General features: G+C 52.2%; 1 protein-coding gene across 2 annotated transcripts in view; it reads right to left on the bottom strand.

Moving 5' to 3' along the window:
- Positions 1-23152, bottom strand: part of LOC138303543 (zinc finger protein 850-like) — a 223951-nt gene that overhangs the window by 138138 nt on the left and 62661 nt on the right. Inside the window, exons 4-5 of one of the 2 annotated variants that reach the window (XM_069242774.1) lie at positions 22473-22586; positions 21169-21282 (exon numbers count right to left, since the gene is read on the bottom strand). In XM_069242774.1, coding sequence (XP_069098875.1) covers positions 21169-21282; positions 22473-22586 — 228 coding nt within the window. The remainder of the gene's footprint in view (positions 1-21168; positions 21283-22472; positions 22587-23152) is intronic. The other variant, XM_069242775.1, reaches the window with a different exon arrangement.

Genomic DNA, 23152 nt, shown 5'->3' with positions numbered 1-23152 from the left:
TCCGCATGTGTTTCAGAAGGGCAGACAACACTCTGGACAATACCTTGGAAAACATAGGCTGGGACATCCCTGATGCCATGGCCACAGTTGTTTAAAATGACCCACTTGCAAGGAAATGGAGCACTGACAGCACCTGCACTTGAGGGGGGATTCCTGTGGGATGGCAGATTGCTGACATCAGGTCTGGCTCCAACTGGGTACACAGTTCCTGGATTGTGGCACGGTCAAGCCTGTAGGTGATTATCAAATGTAGCTACTCCATTGTCGACAGGTCCACCAACGGTCGGTACACCGGAGGATGCCGCCATCTCCTCACATGTCCCAGCGGACGGTGCCTATGAAGGACAAGAGCGAGCACAGTCAACCAACTCAGAGGTACGTACCCACAGTTTACACAGAACACCATCCATACACAAAAGGTGGCCTGTATGTGTGTTGAGTCTAGGCCTAGGTATGTGTGACGCAGTTGAAAATGAAGCCATGTGGGGCCCTGAAATGGCGGCTGCCTGACCTCTGAAGTGGGACAATGGGATGTGAGGTAACTGCGCCGGCGTTGTACACCGTCACGCTAGGCGGTCGAAGACCGCAGCGCAATGCTGCATTGGTTAACATTGGACCCTATGGGTCCCAGGAGCCAATGACAATGTACGCCAGCGGTGACGGTACGCACCGCCGAGGACGTGACTGCCATTTTCTATCTGTTCAATCACTCGATACCTGATCTTCGACAGGAGAGGACCTACACTGCAAGTGCTGCTCTGACCTCAGTCTGGAAGAGACAATGGCTCGTGCGTCTGGGGAAAGGGCCCCTGCCTTTACATCGGAGGAGTTGGAGAAACTCGTGGACGGGGTCCTCCCCCAGTACACGCTACTCTACGGTCCTCCAGACAAACAGGTAAGTACACAGGGAGCATGTTGTATGGGCTATGCCTGTGTGGAGAGGGCTGGATGCAAGAAGGAAGGGGGCAGAGTGCTGCGTGCATGAAAGACGATGAATGCATGTGCCACATGGCAAGGGGAGGGATGGGGGCCAATCACTGTGACGGTGCAGTTGGTAATGACTTCTCTTTTTCCCCTGTACATTTCATGTAGGTCAGCGCCCACCAGAAGAAAGATATTTGGCGTGCCATCGCCTAGGGCGTCCGGACCCTGGGGGTCTACCACAGACGGAGCACCCACTGCCGGAAAAGATGGGAGGATATTTACCGCTGGAGCAAGAAGACTGCGGAGGCTCAGCTGGGGATGGCCTCCCAACGAGGGAGGGGTGCCCGTCGCACCATGACCTCCCTAATGTTCAGGATCCTGGCAGTGGCCTACCCGGAGTTGGATGGGCGCTTGAGGGCATCACAGCAGACACAAGGGGGTGAGTACACTCTCATTCTGCTAACTTTGCGCGTAGTGGAGGTGTCTGGGTGGGGGAGGAGGGCTTTGGGTTTCCCTAGGCCAGGGCGAGTTCCGTAGGCAAGGCCCCTCCGTAAGGCAGGCCATGTGGCAACCCACCCCACCTCTGTAGAGTGCCAAGTACAGCTATTCATGCCTTTGTGTCATCTATGTGTGCAGATATCGTCCATAGCCTTGTAGGCCATTTCCCAGGAATTGAACAGTGGAGCCCAAGAACGCGGCGTAGTGCAGGGGGCTTCTGTGTCTGTCGTGTCCGGCAACGGTAGCGGTAATCCATGCATTCAACATGTCTTTCTTCTGTCGTTCCCCCCCCCTTTTTGTGGTCTCCCTGTTCTTGTGTGCATTAGCATCATCAGGCGGAGGAGCAGTGGCACCGGAGCACGAGGGAGCTGCATCCCACATGGCCCTGGAGGGCGAGACTACGGACTCTGAATTCACCAGTGGGACAGAGGGCGAGGGGAGCGCCACGGCGGGGACAGGAGCTGACACCAGCGACACGGACTCGTCCTCTGATGGGAGCTCCCTTGTGGTGGCGGCAACATCTGTGCCCCCGCATCTACAGGTACAGCCGCCACCCCCCCTACCAGTACCGCCCTCCCAGCAGCCCCTCAGCTTTCGCCCCGTGCCCGCTCACCCACGAGGGTGGGTATCACCTTCGCCTCAGGCACCTCAGGCCCTGTCCCAGTCACCCCTGCTGCCCTCAGTGAGGAGGCCATTGACCTCCTCAGGTCCCTCACTGTTGGGCAGTCTACCATTTTGAATGCCATCCAGGATGTAGAAAGGCAGTTGCAACAAACAAAAGCATTCCTGGAGGGCATTAATTCTGGTCAGGCGGCCCTTCACCGAGCTTTTCAGACTCTGGCCTCAGCACTGAAGGCAGCCATTGTCCCCGTCTCTAGCCTTCCCCCTCCATCTTCCTCCACCCAGACCCAATCCCCTGTACCTCTGCCTATCCCAAGCACACCATCAGACCAGCCTGCACACACCTCAACACACAAGGGAAGCTCAGGCAAACATAAGCACCACACATCCCACAGGCACTCACGGAAGCAACACACACATGCAGACACACCAACATCCACTGCCTCTACTGTGCCCCCTCCTTGTCGTCTCCCTCCTCCCTCCCAATCTCGTCTACACTCACACCTGCATGCACTACCTCTACAGCCACTACGTCCCTCACCAGCACACCCACCAGCACACCCCGCTCACGTGCAGTCACCACCACCACTACCATTCACACGTCCCCTGTGTCCTCTCCCAGTGTGTCTGTGACGCCCCCTCCCCAGATACACAAACGCAGGCACACACCCACCCAATAGCCATCCACCTCACGACAGCCTCCAGCGCATGCACCTTCACCCAAAGTCACCAAACGTACACCTCCTACTACCACCACCTCTTCCTCCACTCCCAAACCCCCTCCAGCTACCCGTCCCAGTGTGTCCCAAAAACTTTTCCTGTCCACCCTTGACATTTTTCCCGCACCTTCCCCACCCCGTCCATCTCATAGGTCCCGAAGTTGCACCTCAGCCACAACATCTCCGGGACCAGTGGTGCCTGTAGTCACCGGTATGTGGAGTGCACCGGCCACCAGGACAGCCAGTGTGGCACGGAGCCACAGCACAGACAGTCCCCCACCTGTGAAGCATCAGAAGTTGGCCAGTGCCCGGCGGGAGAGGGGGAAGACTCCAGCCACCAAAGCCGCTCCCAGGGGTCGCTTTAGGAGTGTGGAGTCAGCTGTGACACCTTCCAAGGTGGGGAAGGGCCACAAGAAACCCGGCAAGTCTGGAAAGAGCAGCACGGCGGAGAAGACCGCCATCATCCCCGCTGCCAAGGAGGCCACCGCCAGCCCCAGCCCAGCTGCCCAGGAGGCCACCGCCAGCCCCAGCCCAGCTGCCCAGGAGGCCACCGCCAGCCCCAGACCAGCTGCCCAGGAGGCCACGTCCAGCCCCAGACCAGCTGCACCAGCTGCCCAGGAGGCCACCTCCAGACCAGCTGCCCAGGAGGCCACCTCCAGCCCCAGCCCAGCTGCCCAGGAGGCCACCGCCAGCACCAGCCCCGCTGGGCCATGAAGGACCGCCAGCACCAGCCCCGCTGGGCCTTAAGGACCGCCAGCACAAGCACCGCTGAACAGGGCACCGCCATCTCAAGCACCGCTGAACAGGGCACCGCCATCTCAAGCACCACTGAACAGGGCACCGCCAGCACAAGCACCGCTGAACAGGGCCCCGCCAGGACAAGCACCGCTGAACAGGGCACTGCCATCTCAAGCACCGCTGAACAGGGCACCGCCATCTCAAGCACCGCTAGCCCATGAGCGGCAGGTGCACTGACGCAGCTGGGTCCGTCACAGGGTGAGTGAGGCACTCTGGGCACCAGTCCCCCTCCAGAACCAGTGGAGACTGTCATCCACTACCTCTGTCCTTCACAGGATGAAGCACTCTGGGCACCAGTCCCCCTCCAGAACCAGTGGAGAGATCCATCCACTACCTCTGTCCTTCACAGGATGAAACACTCTGGGCACCAGTCTCCCTCCAGAACCCGTGGAGAGATCCATCCACTACCTCTGTCCTTCACAGAATGAAACACTCTGGGCACCAGTCCCCCTCCAGAACCAGTGGAAACTGTTATCCACTTGAGAGACTGTGGCCTTGCACTCCCCAGGATTGAACAGTGGGCAAGCCACCCACTGTAGAGACTTGAGAGACTGTGGCTTTGCACTCCCCAGGATTGAACAGTGGGCAAGCCACCCACTGTAGAGACATGAGAGACTGTGGCTTTGCACTCCCCATGGTTGTACAGTGGGCAAGCCACCCACTGTAGAGACTTGAGAGACTGTGGCCTTGCACTCCCCAGGATTGTACAGTGGGTAAGCCACCCACTGTAGAGACTTGAGAGACTGTGGCTTTGCACTCCCCAGGATTGTACAGTGGGCAACCCACCCACTGTAGAGACTTGAGAGACTATGGCTTTGCACTCCCCAGGATTGTACAGTGGGTAAGCCACCCACTGTAGAGACTTGAGAGACTGTGGCTTTGCACTCCCCAGGATTGAACAGTGGGCAAGCCACCCACTGTAGAGACATGAGAGCCTGTGGCTTTGGACTCCCCAGGATTGAACAATGGGCATGTGGCCCCCTCGTGGATTTGGCGTCGTGCACTCAAACGGCTGAGGTGCCCCCCCTTTCCCTCCCCCTGATGTGCCTGTTTTCTTGCTGTCTGATGCCCCTACAGTGTTCTCTCCGTCATGGTCGGAGATCTTGTGTGGCCCTCGCTCATACCGTGTGGTCCCAGTGTTCCACGGACTTTCTTTGTGCAGTACCTGGACTACTATGCCTGGTATTTATTTTGTACATTGTGTATATATATATTTCTGCCTACTTATTTTTAATATATTCCGATGGTTACACTCATTTTCTTTGGTCTTTACATTCTTCCGGGTGGGCTTGGGGGGTGTAACTGTGATATATTGCTATGCATTAGTGTGTGTGTTGTGGTGGGGGTGTTGCGTGTGTGTCCCCCTGTTTTTTGCCTCCCCTGTGTCGTAGGTGCTGTACTCACCGTGGTCTTTGCCGCTGGCGTTCGTGCTCCTGGAAGAGGAGCAGGAAGACTATCGCAGGGAGAATTTGGAGTCTCGGTTCCATGGTGTCCTCGTTCCTCGTGGAGTGTGTAGAGGTGAGCGTTTTCCCATCGAAATTCCTGTTTCCGCTGTGTTTTTATCCGCGGTGAAACCGCCCCGAAAAAGGCGGCGGATTGGCCTGTCATAATAGTGTGGGCGGTACATTGTCTCCCGTCTGTCTGTTGGCGGTGACCGCCGCGCTGTTTGTACCGCCGTGGCGGTCGGAGTGTTAAAGTGGCTGTCTTTGTTGGCGGTTTCCGCCACGGTCGTAATTGCAATTTTTTTACTGCCGGCCTGTTGGCGGTCTTACCGCCACTTTAACACCGTCCGCCAGGGTTGTAATGGCCACCATAATGTCTTCAAAAGAGCAAATTGCCCCATTCTGGAAATTTTTTTGCAACCAGAGCAGTCCTGTGCACTCCATAACTGGAAGCGATTTCTATCAAGGCCTGGGAACACGTCTGCATTTCTGCTACTGGGCTTGTGGAGGTGAATAAGAGACAAGTCCTCGCTATCAGGTTAGATAGTCCCAGGTCTCTTGCATCACTCTGCCTATAGGTGAAACATAGAGGCTTTAACATAGTTGTCTCTTTTTAACCCAAAAGACCTCTCCAAAGGGGAGCGCAGTCAAACTAATAATTATATATGTCATGTAGACCTGGCCCTCCTGCCGAAAGGGGGGCCTGCAGACTCAGGTATGAAGTATCTGTTTTTTGTCTCCCTGCACAAAGTTCACTATGTATCCTGTAAGAGTGAGATCTCATTCCTTGTTAAAAGACACAGGAGGGTCTGAAAGACTTACAGTATCTTTGGGAGGATTGACATTTTAAGTGTACCTATTCTCTACAGCCAGGATAAGGTGTGATTGTGCCCATGAGTAGGCAAGACATTTAACTGCCTTCCAACAATGTACAAGTCAGGTGTTAAGAATATCCCCAAGTACTGAAGCCCTTTTAATGACCATCGGAAGTCTACTAGCTTCAATCACCCTGATTTACTGAGGTTAACTTGGAGGCCGGCCAAACCATGATATCAGTTCCTGGAGGGAGTATCATGGTGCCTTAAGGTCAGCAGAATGTCATCAGCCAAGGCAGACATCATGAAAGTGTCTTGGTGAAAAAGATGCCCTGGATTCCTAGATGCTCCTGTATTTCTGTAAGAGTGGCTCTAAGAAGAGTGCGAAGAGCATCACAGACAGGGGGAACAGGAGGAACCGCTGACGCGTGCCCCTCTGTATTGATATCCTCAGAGAGTTCTTGCCATTAACTCACATCCTGTCCCAGGCAGAGGTATAGAGTGCATCAACCCACCTTCTGAAATATCCTCAAAGCCTGCTCTGGTGAGTGATGCCTTCTTCACGCCCCAATCTGTCATATGCTTTGCATGCATCCAGGCAGTGTTACATGTCCTCCTTATGCCCCTTCTCTTCCCAGGTCTATCAAATGGACAGCTCTTTTGTGGCCCGCATTGTTCAACAGAGGTACCACAACCTCCATGCGTTTCGCCAGAACCCTGACAGATATGTGTGTGTCGATGTTCAACATGGAGATTGGCGCTACGACGCACATAGCATGGAGTCTTTATTAGATTTCACAATCAGGGCCACTGTAGTTTCAGCCCTGGACAGGAACAAGCCTTGGGTACGGCTCAAGGGAACGAACACTCGACCAAGAGAGGCACCAGCTGTAGGCTGATATGTTTGTAAAACCCTGCAGTACAGTCATCCGAGACTGGAGGTTTGTCTGGTTTCAGCTGTTTAATTACTGTGGGGATTTCACCAACCTACCAGTCCCTCTAGTTGTACAGCTTCTGAGGCAGAGAGGGTGGGTAGGAAGCTTGATGGGATACATGAAGATATGGCCACCACCGGTCTGAAAGGGCAGCTGTGTACAGTGTTTCTTAGGATGAATGTAATGCATGCAGTCTGCATTAATCTGCTATTTGGATCTCACATATCGTGTCTCTGATCTCCAAGAAACATCTCAGCACTCAAGTCGCTCGTAGCTTGTTGGCCAGCAAAGTGCCACCCTTCCAGCCTCCCTCAAGGAAGCAAGTCCCTACTCTGGCACAGACATGGCTTCCTAGCATCCAAGGCCACATAGCTGACCTCCTATGGAATACAATGGTCTCTGCAGATTCTGGAGGGGTTTGTTTTGTGTTTTTGCTCGAGTGACCGTAACTCCTTCCTGAGACGTACTATTGCAGGCTTTCCCATACGACAGAGACTTCCAGCTTCCTGAATGAATGCCCCTCGCACTACCTCTGTCAGAGCATTCCATACCAACAGCATACTGAACTCGAGGAACTCTTTCATGCTTTCCACCATTGCATACACAAAGTCTAGACCCTCGGGAAGGAATCATTTAAGCGCCATGTACATCCTGTATTGTTGTCATCTGCCTCTGCCAAATCAAATACAGTACATGTTGGCCCATGATCAGAGAGAGTCTGCGGGCCCTGTTCTGTCTCTTGAAGCCCTGGAATCAACCTCTGATCAAATAATATGTAGTCAATTTGGGCACACACCTGATGGGTGGCCGAAAAGTGGGAGACGTCTATTGCTAACAGATGTCTGTGATGCTACCAAACGATTAACCCCAAATCATTAAGTTGGGATTTGCTTGAAGGTGGTAAAGTTCGTGCCCCAGTCCCCCCTCCACTATTCACTGATGTGATTTGTCTTGTGTGGGGTGCATCACACAGTTAAAATCCCCTCCATTATTATTGGGTTGTCTGAGAGCTACAGTATCTCATGTAATGCTGGCATCAGGACTTTTTCCTTCCCATCGTTCTGGGTGTAGATAGATGAGAGGATGGTCGGGGTATCTTCCCATTCTCTCACAGCGTGGCTTATCACCCGGGGATATCCAGGCGCTGATGGTTGTCGCTCTGAATCCAAGGCTAATCCTCAAACAGTCATGTCTTGAGCTTTCCCCAGAAGTCAAGGGGAGGTGGGTGGTTAATAAGTTTGGGTCCGATGTTGTGGAGGGCTTTGTATGAGATAGTGAAAACCTTGACTTTGCACCTCTTGTGCACAGGCAGCCCGTGGAGACCTCTGAGGTGGAGGGTGATGTGGGTCCATCTGTGGATGTCCAGGACGATTCTTGCTGCTGCGTTCTGGATTGTCTGGAGGCGGTGGAGGAGTTGGGCAGGTAGTCCGAGTAGAGGGCGCTCCCATAGTCTAATCAGCTGATGGTGATTGCTTGAGTGACTGACTTTCTGGTTTCGATCGGGAACCATCTGAACAGCGTCCGTAGCATGCAGAGGCTGTGGAAGCTGGAGGAGGCCACTTCGTTTATTGGCTGTTTGAGGGCGAGTTTGCTGTTGATGATGACACTGAGATTGAGGGCGTGGTCAGTCGGGGATGGAGATAGTACGAGTGTGGAGGGCCACCAGGAGTCATCCCAGAGGCAGGGGTTGCTTCTGAAGAACCTCACCTCTGTTCGTGTTCAGTTTCAAGCAGTTGGATTTCATCCATTCTGCGACGTGAGTCATGGCATTGCTGAAGTTGTCTCTGGGGTGGCGTGGTCCTCGGAGAGGGAGAGTATTAGTTGGATAGTCAACCATCAACCCTGTTTATCCGTCTTAACCCTCTCCTCAACAAATTTGTGTTTGTCAGTAATCAGCATCGCAACTCCTGCCATTTTCATCTGTACAGCTGCATGGTATTGTATGGGAAACAATCTTGGGCACAGAACCAGTCTTTGTTTAAAGAGGAGAAGGCATATATCAAACCCAATGTCTTGAGTTCCCACAAACCACTCAGATGTTTTGTGAGGCTATTTAGGCCTCAAACATTTTATGTAACAATCTTCATACTTGTGTTTTAGTCATTACACTAACCTATAAATGTGATGTAGATAGTGTGGGCAGGTGGCGGGTGCCACCGAGTTCGGCCACATTTAAAGTGCATGGGTACGATGGTAGCATCACTCTCCCTCTCCCTTGACTCCACTGCTCTCCTTTCCACTGCTCTCCTCCAGCAACAACATACAAAACTATGTTAGTAACTCAACCCAAAACTAAACCTGGAGAGGCCCTAACAGGATTAACACCTTGAGCACACTACCTCTCCCATTCTCTTCTCCCTCCTTGAGATACTAACCGGTATTGCCTAAAGGGGTGTGTAATACCATCCATCAGCTGCCGGCCCGTCCTCTCCAGGATCATAGTTCAGCTGTATGTTGGAGCCCCAGCCCAATCTTCCCAGCTGTCATACCGTGTCCCTTGTTATAGTTCTTTTGTATCCTGGCTAGGTGGTAGCGAGGCTGACCTCCTCCACCCCCCATCCCCACTGATGACATGGGGCAGGTGTCTCAGCACACTCTCTGTTAACGCTCGCTTGACACCTTTGCCCAAGTCTTCCTCGTTCTTCACATGTTTAGGTTGTCGGCACATGAGCCTCTGGCTCACTCATCCAGTCTTCAGTGATGCTGTGACCAGGAGTCGGGTTCTCCACATGACTGTCCCTGGGTTCTGCTGCCGCTCCTCACGCACTATCCATGTGGGCTCTACGTGTCCTGTATTAGATTGGTTCTTCTTGTTTCTGCCACCTGTCATGGCTGGGGCACGTTGGTGCAGAAGTGTATTTCCGTAGGAAGCACAAATGCTGCTGGTTGAAGTCAGCGAGGTCAGCCTTTATGTACCGCCGTCTTCTATCTGGTCGCTCGTTCCTATCCCAACAGGCAATGATTTAGTACCTCGTGTTCTCCAGCAGAGCCCCGCCTTCTTTGAATGTTGACAAGCGGGTAGAAGGACTCCAATGACCATTCTCCCACTGTCCCCTTCAAGTGTCCGTGTGTCAAACCGTCAAGGGCCTCCATCTGGTGGCGCCCACCACAGTCCAAGGAAACGGGCATCAAGTCTGGAAACAGGTCCCACGCACACTGCGGCAAGCGTACCCTGTAGGGCAGATGTCACTAATCTAAGACTGATGTATAGGGTTCAGGAGCCAATTCTAACAGCTGCAGACTTGCCCAAGTTCGAGGTTCTGCAAAAAAAAAAAAAAAAATGCATGAACCGGCCTCCAGCCATCAATCAAACTGGACACAGCTATAGGCCAGCCACACAGCAGGTTAGCAGGGTATGTGATCAGGGAACTCTCCTATGAAGTTCTGTGGGGGGACCCAAGTATACAACTATTAATATCTAGCAACAAAACATCACATTTGTGATTCCCCAGCCTCTTTCAGGCCCTTGGAGGTTTCAACTCTTAGGACTTGAAAGTGTGCTGTGGGCCCCCAGTTTCTGCATGGACCCCCTCTCCAGAGAAACAGAGCAGCAGGGTGGCGCAGGCCCCTACCAGTCACTGGGTTTTCCGTGGGGAATCAATCCACCTTTTTCCAAGCCTGAGCTTGCCTGATGGCCCTGTAGTTCAGGCTGTTGTGGGTGGGACAGCTGCTACTGGGGGCCCAGCTCCACTGCAGAGGTGCTGGCCTAACCTCCAGTGTGCTCCAGGCTCACTCCTTCAAGACCAGAAAACGGTGTCATCCTCAGGCATCACCGGGCACTCCTCAACCACCACCTCGATGGCACGGGGCGGCCTGCAGTCCATGAAGCCAGGTCCAGTCAGCAAGTGAGGTACGCTTTGCCTCCGGGTCGCGGACACCGACGCCCACGATATCGTGGGGCCAGGGCAGTGTCCCTGCACACATGTTGACTTGGGATTTTTGGGCCCAGATGGGAGCCTCTCAACTAGGCGTCCAGCATCTTTGGCACCTGGCATGTCCACATAGAAATACTCACAATCGATGTCAACAGTACTCTGTTATTATTTGGACAAGACTTGAGAGATTTGTAAGATGAAACAACCCTTGGTCGAATGATGGTGTTGTTAGGTTAGGCTTAGTGTCCTGTAGACAGACCACAGCCAGGTGGATAGCTGCACGCATTGCTACTAGTTATGACAAAGCACAAAGATCTTAACTTGTTAATGCCTGGGGCTGTCCGGGAGGGAGCATGCTGTCTACTGCCGCTTTGATAAAGCATTGCATCCCTAAAACACGCAAGGCTGCCACGAGGAGGCCAGGCCATACTTTTCCTAAACGTTATCATCTGGACTCTGATTTCAATACAGAAACTTCAGTGGGTCAGGTCTCTCTTTGTTACTTAATCGTTTAAAGGGCTCACATTGGAGGCCCTGAACACGCCTTTCAGCTTGGGTTAGCTTGCTCTCCATTCTATATGTTCACAATATTAGAGGCAACCCCATGGTGAAATGGAAAGGGGTTTTGCTTGTAACTCTCGTTCTTCACCATGGGTATAATTTGTGAAATACTTTAAGTCCTACCCATCTCCCTGTTTTTGTGTGGGCCACGGATTTGTGGCTGTGTACTAATGCTGTATCTTCTGATGGATCCAAGGAATGAACTGCTTAAATCACACTCTACTACGTGGTCTTCCAGGACTCTTAAAAGAGCATCGTCCAAGTCTGTCACCTGTGACAGATCAGAAGCAGACTTAATATTGGGGCACCACTTCCTGCTTTTCTTTTCCTCTAATCTTCATTGTTGTGGGTGGTATTTTCAGCCACAGAGGGTGTTTGAATTCTATTTCGGCTAAATCAAAAAGTTTTTGTTGTGTTTGCATTATTGAGTCTATCTTCTATGTAATTTGATTGAAAGTCAAACTTTTTTTTAAAAACTGTTCTGGTATCGGAAAGGTATCCGACCCTTTATGACTATCAGAGAGAATCCTGTGGTGAAGGGCAACGCCCCCCCACCTGCAACCCGCCCAGATCTAAAGTAAACATGCATTAAACATCTTCATAGACGATACAATATGCTTAGTCAGGAACTAGAAAACAAATCAGGGAAATAAAAGAGGAGAAAGGAATCAACACAGCAGAGGAGCAACTGAAAGAAGGAAAAGAAAGGAAAACTAAAGGAGACAAAGAAAACGAACTTCTGTCCCAGTCTCTGAGGTTGTACTGCTTGAGGCTCACGTCTGGGAGCAGGCCTCGTTCAGGGGTGCGTGGAACCGGGCATCCACGAACCCAGCAGACGACCTGTGTGCATCTAGCGGGGGTCGTTCAGGGGCGTGTGGTACCGGGCATCCCCGAACCCAGCAGATGACCTGTGTGCATCTGGCGGGGATCGTTCAGGGGCGCGTGGTACCGCGCATCCCCAAACCCAGCAGATGACCTGTGTGCATCTAGCGGGGATCGTTCAGGGGCGCGTGGTACCATGCATCCCCGAACCCAGCAGATGACCTGTGTGCATCTATCGGGGATCGTTCAGGGGCGCGTGGTACCGGGCATCCCCCGAACCCAGCAGACGACCTGTGTGCATCTAGCGGGGATCGTTCAGGGGCGCGTGGTACCGCGCATCCCCCAAACCCAGCAGACGACCTGTGTGCATCTAGCGGGGATCGTTCAGGGGCGCGTGGTACCGCGCATCCCCCGAACCCAGCAGACGACCTGTGTGCATCTAGCGGGGATCGTTCAGGGGCGCGTGGTACCGCGCATCCCCCGAACCCAGCAGACGACCTGTGTGCATCTAGCGGGGATCGTTCAGGGGCGCGTGGTACCGGGCATCCCCCGAACCCAGCAGACGACCTGTGTGCATCTAGCGGGGATCGTTCAGGGGCGCGTGGTACCGGGCATCCCCCGAACCCAGCAGACGACCTGTGTGCATCTAGCGGGGATCGTTCAGGGGCGCGTGGTACCGGGCATCCCCCGAACCCAGCAGACGACCTGTGTGCATCTAGCGGGGATCGTTCAGGGGCGCGTGGTACCGGGCATCCCCCGAACCCAGCAGACGACCTGTGTGCATCTAGCGGGGATCGTTCAGGGGCGCGTGGTACCGGGCATCCCCCGAACCCAGCAGACGACCTGTGTGCATCTAGCGGGGATCGTTCAGGGGCGCGTGGTACCGCGCATCCCCCGAACCCAGCAGACGACCTGTGTGCATCTAGCGGGGATCGTTCAGGGGCGCGTGGTACCGCGCATCCCCCGAACCCAGCAGACGACCTGTGTGCATCTAGCGGGGATCGTTCAGGGGCGCGTGGTACCGGGCATCCCCCGAACCCAGCAGACGACCTGTGTGCATCTAGCGGGGATCGTTCAGGGGCGCGTGGTACCGGGCATCCCCCGAACCCAGCAGACGACCTGTGTGCATCTAGCGGGGATCGTTCAGGGGCGCGTGGTACCGGGCATCCCCCGAACCCAGCAGACGACCTGTGTGCATCTAGCGGGGATCGTTCAGGGGCGCGTGGTACCGGGCATCCCCCGAACCCAGCAGACGACCTGTGTGCATCTAGCGGGGATCGTTCAGGGGCGCGTGGTACCGGGCATCCCCCGAACCCAGCAGACGACCTGTGTGCATCTAGCGGGGATCGTTCAGGGGCGCGTGGTACCGGGCATCCCCCGAACCCAGCAGACGACCTGTGTGCATCTAGCGGGGATCGTTCAGGGGCGCGTGGTACCGGGCATCCCCCGAACCCAGCAGACGACCTGTGTGCATCTAGCGGGGATCGTTCAGGGGCGCGTGGTACCGGGCATCCCCCGAACCCAGCAGACGACCTGTGTGCATCTAGCGGGGATCGTTCAGGGGCGCGTGGTACCGGGCATCCCCCGAACCCAGCAGACGACCTGTGTGCATCTAGCGGGGATCGTTCAGGGGCGCGTGGTACCGGGCATCCCCCGAACCCAGCAGACGACCTGTGTGCATCTAGCGGGGATCGTTCAGGGGCGCGTGGTACCGGGCATCCCCCGAACCCAGCAGACGACCTGTGTGCATCTAGCGGGGATCGTTCAGGGGCGCGTGGTACCGGGCATCCCCCGAACCCAGCAGACGACCTGTGTGCATCTAGCGGGGATCGTTCAGGGGCGAGTGGTACCGCGCATCCCCGTAGTTTCCGGTAGCAGAGCCCCCGCCTCCCGTCATCACAAACACCGCAGCACCAGGCCGGGTGATCTAGAACCTTCACTGTCCTGCCCAGCGCCTCAATGCCAGGCCCGAGGCTGCGTGCAACAGATGCCGTCGAGCATGTATGTGCTGGGTTTTTTCTTTCTTTCAAAACCACCTACTCTGGTTATATGTCTTTGGAAGAAAAAAACCTGGCCTGCCGTGACATGGCAGGCTAGCGAGAAAAGGGCACTTTTGACACCAGTGCTGTAGCCTTGTTGGTGAGAGCACTGAGTGATGCTTGAGGGCAGTAACTAGTGCAGAGAGCTCCCACGAGGCCTACAGAGGTCCCCTCAGCTTCTTTCCATACTCCAGCACGGCAATCCAGCTCTGAAACCAACACAAATGCTTTGTTGGGCAGAGGTTGAGTCAATGTTGTGTACTAATTATTGTGACAATTGTAACGACGTTTCTACCTAGCTGTTCTGATACCACAAGGTCACCCAGTATGCGAGATCTGCCTAATATCTTAAATGTATTAATACACCAGAGGCAACAAATGCAGCTTCGTTTTTTCGCAATATTTGCCTAATTTCACACAAACGCAAACAATTTTAAAAGGTGTGTATTAATACATCCTCATATTACACTTAGGGTGACCACCTGGGATTGAGGCAAATTCTGGACAGGACTGTAAAAAATTCAGGACAAAGGGTCAAAATTCAGGACAAAAATTCAGGACTAAGGGTCAAAATTCAGGACAAAAATTCAAGACCAAACGTCAGTTTTATAGACACACGCAAGAGAGGCCATGCCTCACTATGTTGTCAGTGCATTTATGTACTCTTTTTTAACATAGCATTATTTATTCACTGTGGTCTTTTTGTGATTGCCTCCTGGTGAGCTACATTCAGGTGTCACATTACGTCCTTGTTAAGTAGTAAATTAATGCCCTTCAGTACTGTGGAAAGCCCATCCTCCCTACCCAAATCTACCCGATCTTTCTTGAAGAGAAAGTAACAGCAACATTTTGATTATGTTTCTGAACATTTTAAAACCCCTGGCAAACAGTATGGGAAACATTAAGGTAATTAACCTTATGCTAATTAAAACAAATTGAACAAAAACATCTGGCTTACCCCAACTGCCCATGGACTTTCAACCTAATTTTTTTTTAAAGAGGCTGGGCAGATCTAATGTCAGGATGTGAGGCACCCATAACTTTTCTGTAGTCTGACTGCACTAGAGTGTATGTCTGGGACTCTACATTTATCTCAGAAATGGGAGCCTGGACTACCAATCAAAGATAATAAAAGAGGAGGATGAAATTGGATCTGGCAAAACTTAAAAAATACACAGATTCAGACTCCTGCGCTTGTTTCAGTGAAGCCTCTCAGGTGGGCCAGGTACCGGGGGTATTTATATTTTCACACAGGGGGCCTGCAGCCCTGGGGGCACTCTGCCTCCTCCGCACCCCCAGGGACCACCACCTCCCCGGGGTTTTCAAGAAATATAATGCGGTGAGGCCGCCCACCGCACTCCCCCCCCCCCTAAACTCAGCCCCCCCCAGCCCTGGGGACCGCCACCTTCCTGGGGCTTTAATAAAATGAAACGCGGTGGGGCACCTGGCCCCTGCAGCTCCAGGGAACTGCCATCTCCCTGGGACTTTAACTGCAGCGAACTTGCCACCTGGCCTCCCGCTGCAGCCGTGGGGGACCGCCACCTCCCTGGGGCACAAATTTTAAAGAACAAAGGGGGTGTCCGTTCCAGATCCCTGACCCCCGGGGACCACCACCTCCCGGGGCTATTTCCTTGTTGGAGGGGGGCCTTGAGGCCCCTCTGAAGGAGCCACTGATTGCCTTGTGGACCCCCACCCCCCAGGACCAGCTCCTGCTATGTCCTGGGGTGCCCACCACCGGGACATAGCTGTTTGCTGTGGCCTGGCCACAGCAAAACACTCTGCTCGCAGCAAGGGAGAGCTGTCAAAAAGCTCTCCCTCACTGCCAGCAGAGATTTCCTCTGTCTCCCTGCCTGCAGAGGGGTTCTCCCCTGGGGCAGAGAGATCTACTGCAGAGACTTGAAAAGGAATCTTCCTCTAGTCAGAGGTTGACATAGGCAATTTATGCACCTTTTAGAGGTGCAGGATGCAGATTTTCGAGCGGATCCCTCATCAGACAAAGGTGTCTCCCCCTCTTTCTTCAGCCTGTATACTCTCATTAGCCTTGAGAGTTTTTGTGGAGAAGTTTTGTCAGATCTTGAGGTTCTGATGCTCATGGTCTGGATGGAGGCAGTAGATGCACTTATCATGGATCAACAGAGTGGACGCCCTTCTTGCCACAAGCCAGAGGAGGTCGGAAGAGGGCTTTCCTTGGTGAGTTAGCCATGGCAAAATAAAGAGACAACAAATCCACAGGGAAAGCTGCCCAGGAAGTTGAGGTAGCCTAGGAAAAAAAGAAGCTGCTTACCAGTAACCTGTAACTTAGTAGTAAACAGTGATAAATGGTAACAGGCTCAACAAAACGTGTTTGTTTAGTAACACATCTACCTCATTTGAAATAACCAATCTTCAGCTGGAGGTGGACTGCTGAGCTCTATACCTTCCACTACAGGCAACCATAGCCTGGATTTCTACCACGTCACGTGTGAGGGAGTGCCCAAGGCAGGCTTTTCTCTAATTTTTGTTTGACCTAATTCTCACTTCAACTTTACCTCTACTTCACGCATCCAGACTTTAATCAGTTCCCCCACTTCTGCTTCCAACACTCTTTTGTTTTTCGGGTATTTGTGGATTGTTTCCACTCTACTGGCTCAGGGGGCTCCTGCCCTTCACCAACTGATAACAAGACTGAAGAGAAACTATCCCTTCTCGGTCCCTGCTCAGACCGCGGATTGAACACTGTACTTATTGTCTTTATAATACTCATAAAGCATTTTGTTTCAAAATCTGCCAGGCCTTTGTTTCAAAGACACTTGAAGACATAGAACGGAGGTTGGCTTTCTATCTACTAGAAGAAGAGAAGTGCCCCCTTCGAGAAAGATACCCGCCGGCCCCACCAAGCACTTCCACAAAGGTGGCACAAAAAGGGAGTCACACGAAGCTTCCTCAGAAGGTCTCCAGAGCGCACGGAAAGACTGCAGGCATTCCCTGTGAGAGTGAACCGGCCGGCCAAGGTGGCTATAATGTTCCGAATCCATGAGGAGACAAAAGGGATATTTTCAAGACACGGCCGTCACGCAGTAGGAACCGACATACGCTTTTGTCCTTTGGGGTCAACAGGCGAGAGCATTGGTCCAGACTGTCCAGAGAGCTCCCAGCTGAAGAGCGATTCACATCCGCTTGATAATAACAAGTCTTAAGTTGTGGAAAACAGAGGTTACCTCTAGGACATATTCCAACAATACTGCTTCTAGAGCCTGTTTATCTACTACGCAGCTGACCAATTTTCTTCTAAGATATACCAGATATCTACCTACTGGTCAACAGTCACCATTCAATTCTTTTCTTTATTTGACATTTTATGGAGCACAACTCACCAAGCGGCATTGCTGCTGTTTACACGGTAACCTGGGAAGAACTGGCGTAATCGGAGAAGCAACAGCTGAAAAGACGGTTGCTCAGGTTTGGTTTTGAATTTCGCTCTTCTCACGGGCAGCCTACCTCTTGCTGACTAGCTGTACAGCTACCAACCCGGTTTACGGCTCGGCAGGATGTCTTAGACAATAGTCTTTCATATAAAGAGAGTTTCCTCCTGGGCTAAGGAGTAAGCAAGGTTTCAGGTTCCTAAACAACTTTTAGACCAACTCTTCAGGCATACTCCTAAGAGGTGCTCGTCTTTGAAGGAGGTTTCAACATGCTCTTCCAAACATACAGTATTCCTTTTTACACACAACTATATGTGATTTCTACAGCAATGAATGCTCCAGCTGCTAGGGGACTGGTTGAGATCCCACCAAAATCTATGTAAAAGAATAACTCTGCCTTATGCTCTCCATTATCAGTTACTTAGAAGGCTGCAAAGATATACGAAGGAACAGGGCTAAAAATGTTTACATTTTATAAGGCAGTGGGGGAGTAGGGGGTGAAAAAAAAAATTTGAAAATTAGCTGGATCTCTGTTGCGTCACGTGGATGCAACGCCTATATGAGGTCATAAGGAATAATTTTTTATCTGCCCCTTTGAAAGGGAATGTTCAGCTTTAACAAGTTTAACAATTAGGTCTCAGTGTCATTAATTTGATCTGAGAAATACCAAAGCCTGTCAGGCGTCCTTATAAGGATACGTTACTTGTTCCAGGAGTGGATAAATGAAACTCCCCCTGAGTGCATATGCAAGTATGAAGCCAGCAGTCTGTTGAAGTCTTCTCATGAGTATGTTTTAGGTTTCAAAGAATTTATTTCACTGACAGTGATGGATGCTTTCAGTGAACAGGAGCAGGTCAACACTATGGCCCTCATTATGACCCTGGCAGACGGCAGTATTATGGAGAAAAGTACTGCCAACAGGCTGGCGATACTTGTCCCTATAATATGACATTGGCAGTTTGGCTCAAGCCAAACCGCCAATGTATCAGTCCGTTCGCCACGGCGGTAACAGCCGCCGAACTGGAGACTTCAGTCACCAGCCAGGCGGCCGTCACTAGCCCGCCTGCGGGATTATGAACCCACCTACCGCCATGGTTTTCGTGGCCTCCTTACCGCCACGAAAACCATGGCGGTAGGCACTATTAGTGACAGGGAATCCCTTCCCTGTCACTGATAGGGGTCTTCCACTCCCCCTCCCCAGAGCCAAAACCCCCACCCCGCCCCCCCTCTCCATACCCACCCCGAACATACACGCACCTTCACACACACTCATACACACATTTCTACCCACATTCATCCACGCATGTATTCATCTATTCACACACACACATCCAAACACACTGACATACAAACAAGCACACACGCATTCACACAACAAAACATACATGCACTCACACATCCACACACGCAACGCACACCTGCATTCATGAACACACAAACATACACACACACAACACCTCCCACCCCCTTTCCCTGTCAGAGCACCCAACTTACCTGATTTCAGGGGTCCTATGGCAGGAGATGGGACGGGGCGCTGCTGCCAGCAGCAGCGTCTGCCAGCAGAACACTGCCAGGCCGTATCAATGATCATGGTACAGTCTGCAGCAGTCTACTGGTGTGGGGCTGCTGCTGGCAGAGGCGCCGCCTTACCGCCGTCCGCCACCATGACCATAGCTGGAATTCCACCATCCTTCTGGCGGTATTCCGGCCACGGTCATAATATGGCGGTCGGCTGGTAGCCATGGCGAAGGTCTTTTGGCAGCCGTTGCTGTGGCGGTAGCCAGTTTTTACCACGAATTTCATAATGACCCTGGTGGACGGCGGTATTATGGAGAAAAGTACTGCCAACAGACTGGAGGTACTTTTTCTCATAATATGACATTGGCGGTTAGGCTCAAGCCAAACGTACCACTCCGTCCGCCACGGCGGTAACAGCCACCGGGCTGGAGACTTCAGTCTCCAGCCAGACGGCCGTCACTAGCCTGCCCGAGGGATTATGACCCCGCGTACCGCCATGGTTTTCGTGGCCTCCTTACCGCCACAACAACCATAGTGGTAGGCACTATCAGTGACCGGGAATCCCTTCCCTGTCACTGATAGGGGTCTTCCACGCCCTCTCCCCAGAGCCAAAACCCCCACCCCGCCCCCCTCCCCCGCCAAACTCACCCCAACATACACACACCTTCAGGCACCATCACACACACTCACACTTATACCCACATGCACCCATGCATGCATTCATCCATTCACACACACATCCAAACACACTGACATACAAACAAGCACACATGCATTCACACAACAAAACATACACGCACTCACACATGCACACACATACCACATGCAACGCACACCCGCATTCACGAACACACAAACATACACACACACACCCACACACAACACCTCCACCCACCCTCCCCTGTCGGAGCACCCAATTTACCTGATTTCACGGGGTCCTCCGGCTGGAGACGGGATTGGGCGCGGCTGCCAGCAGCAGCTTCTGCCAACAGAACACCGCCAGACCGTATCATGGGTCATCATACGGTCTGCGGCGGTCTACTAGCATGGCGCTGCAGCTGGCAGCAGCGCCACCTTACTGTCGTCCGCCACCATGACCGTAGCCGGAATTCCGCCATCCTTCCGGTGGTATTCCGGCTACAGTAATAATATGGCAGTCGGCTTGTAGCCATGGCAACGGTCTTTTGGCGGCCGTCTCTGTGGCGGTAGGCAGTTTTTCCCACCAATGTCATAATGAGGGCCTAGAATCCACACACAAGCACAGATCTATATTTTAGGTGTGCCAGCAGGCTCTTAGATGTGCAACACCAGTATATGCACACGTCAATCCAGAAGCGTGATGGCACTCTGCCGCCCACAGCAATGTAGAGTTCAGAGAATAAGGCCCTCATTATGACCCTGGCGGTGTTGCACCGCCAGGGCCAACGGGGGCGGGAGCACCGCCGACAGGCCGGCGGTGCTCCCTTGGGCATTCTGACCGCGGCGCTTTGGCCGCGGTCAGAAATGGAAAACCGGCGGTCTCCCGCCGGTTTTCCGTTGCCCATTTGAATCCCCCATGGCGGCGCAGCTCGCTGCGCCGCCATGGGGGATTCTGACACCCCCTACCGCCATCCTGTTCCTGGCGGTTCGCCCGCCAGGAACAGGATGGCGGTAGGGGGTGTCACGGGGCCCCTGGGGGCCCCTGCAGTGCCCATGCCAATGGCATGGGCACTGCAGGGGCCCCCGTAAGAGGGCCCCGCTAGTATTTCACTGTCTGCATAGCAGACAGTGAAATACGCGACGGGTGCAGTAGCACCCGTCGCACCTTCCCACTCCGCCGGCTCGATTACGAGCCGGCTTCATGGTGGGAAGGTCGTTTTCCCCTGGGCTGGCGGGCGGCCTTTCGGCGGCCGCCCGTCAGCCCAGGGGAAAAGTCAAAATACCCGCCGCGGTCTTGCGACCGCGGTACGGTATTTTGACGGCGGGACTTTGGCGGGCGGCCTCCGCCGCCCGCCAAGGTCCGAATGAGGGCCTAAATCTGTCAGAGTCAGCGGATAACGCATTCAGTTGTATAGGAGCATCGAGATGAGGGGTACAATATTTCCTATGTTTTGCACAGATGTTTCCTTTTCTTTAAAGGTGTAAAGACAGAGTAAAGGAAGAGAGTGCTTGAAAATTACTTAAGCAAAATGGGGTAAACATTTTATAGCTAGCTGCCGACCTGTGTTGACATGACTATCGATTCCTCTGTCTGTTTTCGGAGAATCTTCCACACAAAGGGTTTCCTCTCTCTTTCTCAGAAATAGTAGATCAGAATCAACAATGGTGTGATCTGCTTCACAAAGAAATAAACAGGTTAAACACATTTGAATTATTTCTATTTAGAGTTCTATTCTTACATTTGCTATCAATCTTCCCACTCTTTAGTTCTCACGATGACACAATTCATCTCCCAATACATCACGGCACAGTAAACAATTGAAGATGGGCAGTACATTGCAGTACAACCTCTCAATCAACTACACCCCTCCCACTCACTTCCACTTTCTACTGATGGGTTTCACACAGGACTGAAGCACAAGTAACTATGCAGATAACCAATTTCACTGATGAAAGCAAACTGTCAACTTGAGGTGTGTGGAGCAAAGATGCCCAAAAGGGAGTGCCACCTAATACATGACTTTTCCTCCTAAGCCAGACATCTCTCAACAAAGTCCCTTATTGAAGAGAAGCCTAGCAAAACCGTTTGCCTGTGATCTTAGCATAGGTTCTGAAGGAGAGCCAAGGTTGCATACTAGGCCAGCTGCCATATTTTGGATCACCTGCAATGTAGACACCTGCGTCTCATTACCTGCAATCTAGACAAGTGCACCTCATTAGTGGTAACCAAGAGAACATTGTCATGGTTTAACCGGCTGGTTATAAGGGCTTGAGTAATGGATATTCTGCAGTTAAGGGGAAGACAGGGGAATGTTTTCCTACGCAGGTGAAAAATGGTGAAACATGAGCCACAAATTGCTTTAACCTACTCGGCCATCAAAAGCTTGTCATCTAAAAGAATACCCAGGTTTTTTACCACCTAATTTAGGCCCACGCAGTTCTCAGCTCACTAGGTCATGAGTCTTCAGACTAATTTTCCTTGGCCTTGCCCAATAATAGGATTTGTCTTTCCCTCATTCAGCTGTAAACAATTCTATTTCATCCATTGGGCAACTCTCTGCATGCAATCAAAGAACCTAGATTTAGTTATCGCAAAATCATGCCCAAAATGAGATCATTAATTGGGTGATGTATGCGTAAGACAGAATCTCAATTCCAAAGGTTTCCACAATCTTAGCCAAAGGAGCTTTCCTGTAGGATTTATGACCAGCTTATGTTGTGCCTCATGTGGTTTTGGGCCTGGGTCCAGCAAAAGTTCTGCAATGCAAAATTACCACCCCCTTTAGTAGGTCTAGCTAACCAATGCAGCAGTGCTTGTTCCACTTGTAAATGAGAAAGATTTAAAATTCTTAACAGCCAACTTACCTTTGGAGAAATTTCTACCAATCCCAGATTCATCGATGCCGTACCAGCTGCTGCAATACAAGTCCTCCTCTTGTTTAATCCGAAGTAAAATGTCTGGATGGGTGGCAGAGTAACCTGAGGAGGAGCACACATTCAGTGGCTTGTGGTGGGGAGAAAAGGTGACATAGCAAGCACAAAAAAGTAATTTGTGATGTCATCACTTGTCATTATGTGCCTGGTCACGCGCACTGCATTGAGCTTATGACTCTCCAACTCATACTAAATGCTGAATTTCAGAGGACATCCCATCTACTGACAATTTTTTAGATTCATGTGTTTTTCAATAACAGTTCATTGTTGAGTACACTGGTATCAGTGCTTTCTTTTATGTTTTTTTCTTGGGCTCTGTTCTAGGCATACTTGCGCTCAGTCACCCTGTCTTCAGAGCCCCTCGGGCATATCCTGCACATTCACACAATGTGCCTTTTGGCATACATTGTTCCCAGTTCCAATGGCCCCAGATCTTGAAGGGCACATGGCTTGCCCTTTCGCCCTGAGTCTCTCCACCTTGAGAGCCCACTGGGGCACTGCCTTCAGCAATGCTCAGGAGGCTATGAGACATGATATGGTCTTCAACCTAAGGCCAGACCCACTACTCTCAGTGCCCATTTGGGCCATGAAAGTGGGCTTTTCTTTTTTAA

Source organism: Pleurodeles waltl, chromosome 7, assembly GCF_031143425.1.
Source record: "Pleurodeles waltl isolate 20211129_DDA chromosome 7, aPleWal1.hap1.20221129, whole genome shotgun sequence".
Lineage (NCBI taxonomy): Eukaryota > Metazoa > Chordata > Amphibia > Caudata > Salamandridae > Pleurodeles > Pleurodeles waltl.
Note: the sequence above shows the minus strand (reverse complement) of the source record. Positions and strands in the feature narration are given on the sequence as shown.